The sequence below is a fragment of the Podarcis erhardii genome (genome assembly GCF_964252035.2).
Source record: "Podarcis erhardii genome assembly, chromosome: 11".
In the NCBI taxonomy this organism is placed as follows: domain Eukaryota; kingdom Metazoa; phylum Chordata; class Lepidosauria; order Squamata; family Lacertidae; genus Podarcis; species Podarcis erhardii.
In genome coordinates, this window is record NC_138501.1 from 20,248,725 (window position 1) to 20,253,191 (window position 4,467).

The window sequence follows — 4,467 nt, forward strand, 5'->3', positions numbered from 1 at the left end:
AAGGAACATAGTTTCATAGCCATTCAATTAAATCTTTCACAGGAATCAGTGGAATGTTTTTTTGCATATAAATATTTAAGTTCTCAATTGTAAACAGTTTGTAAATTATCACGGATGAATGAAAAATATTTCATATGCCATTTAAAAAACACTTGGCGGGTCTTAGTGCCCATTGACCTACTGGGTGATTATGAGTTTGAAAAGAAGCAGATTGAAGAAATGTCAAGATCTCTAGAAAATCTTGTATAATAAGCCATAATCATCATTCACTTCAGAGGTTATCTATAAACACTCTATATGAGATATACATGTTGGTAATAAAGAGTGTTCCCTGCTCTCCACTTCATTCGTTGGTATTACTGTAAATATCACTTTATCCATGGCATGCCATTAAAAGACTGTGAACTATTTATTTTTTTTCAGAAGCAGTCACATGCATTTTGAAGTTCAGGTCACCAGCTAGAGCATTTTCCATCCCAAGGCAAAGCCACTCAGAGTAGCCATGCTTGTAATTTGTTTCTGAATGGTATCTTGGCTGGTGCACGGAATGACAGAACTTGGCTGGAATAAGATACCCCAAGATTTAAGACTCTCCTTCAGTTGCTTCTTCGTGAGCGTTCTCTTCATGAGATTCAGTGAAGTTTGCTTCTTCTTCTTCTTCTGCTACTACTACTTCTTCTTTTCCCTCCACGCTGTCCTCTCTTTCTGGGCGCAGAGACTGCCTTTGGCTGGGCTTATTGCTGTCGTGGGTGCTGTGGCAGCTTGCACTCCCAAGACGAGTTGATGCAACAACAGCTTTCACTGCAGCCTGGGTTTCAATAAAAACAAACAAGAGTGGTTAGATTTCTTGGCACCTATGCTGTGGTTTCGTGGCACCCATCCCATCTGTCTCCACTGTGTACCAACCCAGGCAAGGCTATAATCACTTCCTAGTAGATTCTCTCCTACATAATGTATGAATTAACTCTATTTAGACTTGCAGGGGTTCAGACAGAATGTGTCCCCAAACTGAACAAATCAGTGTGGTCTAACGAAGGAGAATATTTTGCTAAAAGCCAAAGTTACCAAGACACCAGCCTGTTTCTGCTAAGACTGGGTGATATGCAGTTGTGCACATATAGAGTAGGTTTTAAGGGAATAAGCATGTTTCATCCACACATTTTCACCTTTTTATGTATTCTTTAGAGCAGCCCCTCCTTACCTTTTTCTAAGTGTGTCACTATGAGGGATGGGGGAGAAATTCAATTCACTTTATAGTGGTAAAGATAAAGGTAAAGGGACGGAAACGCCGTTTGCCTTCCTGCCGGAGCAGTACCTATTTATATACTTGCACTTCATGCTTTCGAACTGCTAGGTTGGCAGGAGCAGGGACCGAGCAATGGGAGCTCACCCCGTCGCGGGGATTCGAACCGCTGACCTTCTGATCAGCAAGTCCTAGGCTCTGTGGTTTAACCCACAGCGCCACCCGCGTCCCTTTTTTATAGTGGTACCTCGGGTTAAAAACTTAATTTGTTTGCAGGTCTGTTCTTAACCTGAAACTGTTCTTAACCTGAAGCACCACTTTAGCTAATGGGGCCTCCTGCTGCTGCTGCCACGCCGCCACTGCACGATTTCTGTTCTCATCCTGAAGCAAAGTTCTTAACCCGAGGTACTATTTCTGGTTTAGCAGAGTCTGTAACCTAAAGTGTCTGTAACCTGTAGCATCTGTCACCCGAGGTACCACTGTACATTTAAAGAGCAAACCTACTTCTCACGCTCCAAAGCAATACACAAATCAAAAGATAGCCACCCTTCTCTGAAGTTCTCTGGGCAGGTGATGTGTACAAAAATCCAAGCACTTTGGTGACACATGCATAAAAATACACACATCGGTGAAAATAGCATGCAAGTGTGGTGCTATGTAGAGGAGCCCTTGTGCTGTCTTCCGTTAACAAAGTGAGTTACTTGAATCCATCCAAAAGTAAACAATAACACCCCACCCCCCTGAAACGTACCTTAAGTTTACGTCGAGCATTGAATTCTTGGAGTTTCTTTTGGGCTGTATCCATATGAGCGAAATTGGCTGCCTTGCCTGTGACCCAAGGGTGTTGTAAGGCTTGAAATGTGGTGAGACGTTTCTTGGGGTCAAGCACAATTAACTTCTTAACCTGCATAATAAGATGATTTAAAAGTAAGGGGGGGGGAATGCATTCCTCGGAAACCTTGTAGGCTCCAACCTAAGGATATATGCACAATTTCATATGCTAGCAACTTGCTACCCAACCAATATCCACTTCTAGCATCAAACAACTGCTTAGAAGCAACATTAAAGTAAACCAGGTGTGAGTGCTCCGCACATATTATTTATGATTATTTATTGCATTTATATCCCATTTTTATTTCTCCAAGGAGCTCAAGGTGGTGTATATATTCTTCTGCTCATCTTTCAAACTCCACAACAACCCTATGAGGTATGTTAGGCTAAGAGGCAGTGGCTGGCCCAAGGTCACCCAAGGTAGCTTAGTGGGAATTGAACCCTGGTCTTCCAGGTCCTAGTCCAACACTCTAACCACTGGCTAGAAACATCCAGTGAATGCATGGATAGAAACTCTCAATGCACATTATCCCTCCCTCTCAAAAAAGGAGATGGAAAGGAGTCAGCCAAGCTTGTTGCCAGCTGAATCAGCATATGAACTGGGCCAGTAATGTGCTAAAAGTGCATCTGAACAATATCAAGATTCAAAACTTTCAGGCTATAATTTTACTGGGTGAAATCCAATGTCACACAAGCAGATTTCTGATGATGCAACGAGACTTCTCCTTGCTCTTCTGTCTCCTGCAGCCCCATGAATCCCACCTCCGAATCTGTTCCATAGGGTCCACCAACCCTCCACAGATTTTGATGGTGCGTGGGGGCTGCAGAGGTAAGGATAGGAAGTAGAAGTGCCATTGCATTGGTGGAGGTCTATTTTTCTCATGCACAGACACTGTGGGGATATAACCTATAATGAATATACATAAAGTAGATTCCACATGTAAAGTACAATGCTGATTATCCTGATAAAATTATGCTGATGGTAAATGGCAGAATTAGCCGAACATACCAAATCCTTGGCATTTAGAGACACATCATCCCACCAGGGGGAAACGAAATCATATTCACAGTTCAGGATCCTTTTGAACATGTACTGGTCTCCTCTTTCATCATAGAACGGCTCAAAACCACAGAGTCTAGAGACAAGCAATAAACAAACTTGTTACATCATTATCAGTGAGATAGCTCAGCCACGTTGATCAGCTTTAGCTTCCTTGACAAAAAGAGCATGTTATGTCTGCAAAATACGGAGGAATGTGTAACCTCTGTAGTAATCTACCTTGCACTGCATGTGCCCACTTGACCGCTTCAATCAGTGAAATTGGTACTACTACACATCATGCCACATAATATCTGATCAGCGTTTGTAAGAACTCAATTGTGTAGTGTGGCAGCATCTACACTTTGGAACTCCTTGCCTATTGAGATCAAGCAGGCAGCTTCACTGTACTCTTGTTGGCACCTGATAAAACTATACCTGCTTAGACAAGCCCACCCAGATGCTTAGGAAGTTGAGGTAATTTTAAACTGTTTTAGCATTTTAACTTTTGTATGTTTTAAAGTAGGCTTGTAAATTTCTCTTGATTTTACTGTTCTGTGCTTTGTAAACTGCTCTGAGGGGTTGTTTGTTTTTACAATCAAGTGGTGTATTAATTTTAAGAAATAAATAATATTGGACGTAGAATTCATAGCATGTTTAAAAGTCTTCAGTACCAAGAGTCAAATGCAAGTGTGTACAGTAAGGAACATCAGATAGAATGGCCCTTCTCAGACTGTAGGGGGAGTAGTCACATGTTTATCTCCCCATAAAATTTCCCCATGCCTAAAAGAATAGAGGAATAAGTCCTAAACCAGCTTCTTCCTGCTACAGCAGCTTTCCACATATGTTCTTATGTGCTACTCTGTTCAGCCAATGGCTCAAGGGATCAGGCCATAAGAGATTAACAGAGCACAAAGGATTTTGCAATAGGTATGAAGGATTTTTAATCTATTTATTTTTCTTCACAACATTTGGGAGGATTACCGTATTTTTCGGCCCATAGGGCGCACCTAGTTTTTTGGGGGGGAAATAAAGGGAAAAAAAAATTCCCCCCTGGAGCGGGGCTGGGGCGGGGAAAGCCCGAGCTTCCCCCGACCCCAGCCCCCAGAACAGGCAGCTCTCCACAAGCCGTGGGAGAGCTGCGCAACTTCGCGCAGCCCTCCCACGGCTTGCGGAGAGCTGCGCAAAGCCCGAAGCCTGGGGGGCGCTGAGCTCCCACGGTTTGCGGATAGCTTCCTGAAGCCTGGAGAGCGAGAGGGGTCGGTGCGCACCGACCCCTCTCGCTCTCCAGGCTTCAGCGAAAGCCTGCATTCGCCCCATAGGACGCACACACATTTCCCCTCCATTTTTGGAG

The 4,467-nt window shown here is 43.4% G+C and overlaps 1 protein-coding gene across 2 annotated transcripts in view; it reads right to left on the bottom strand.

The window, feature by feature from the left end:
- Window positions 1–385: 385 nt before the first annotated feature.
- CAMK4 (calcium/calmodulin dependent protein kinase IV) overlaps window positions 386–4,467 on the bottom strand; it is a 90,111-nt gene continuing 86,029 nt past the window's right edge. For both annotated transcript variants that reach the window (XM_081880532.1, XM_081880531.1), the window contains 3 exons: window positions 3,084–3,210; window positions 1,995–2,147; window positions 386–808 (listed from right to left, as the gene is read on the bottom strand). In XM_081880532.1, coding sequence (XP_081736658.1) covers window positions 584–808; window positions 1,995–2,147; window positions 3,084–3,210 — 505 coding nt within the window. In that variant the 3' untranslated portion in view covers window positions 386–583. The remainder of the gene's footprint in view (window positions 809–1,994; window positions 2,148–3,083; window positions 3,211–4,467) is intronic.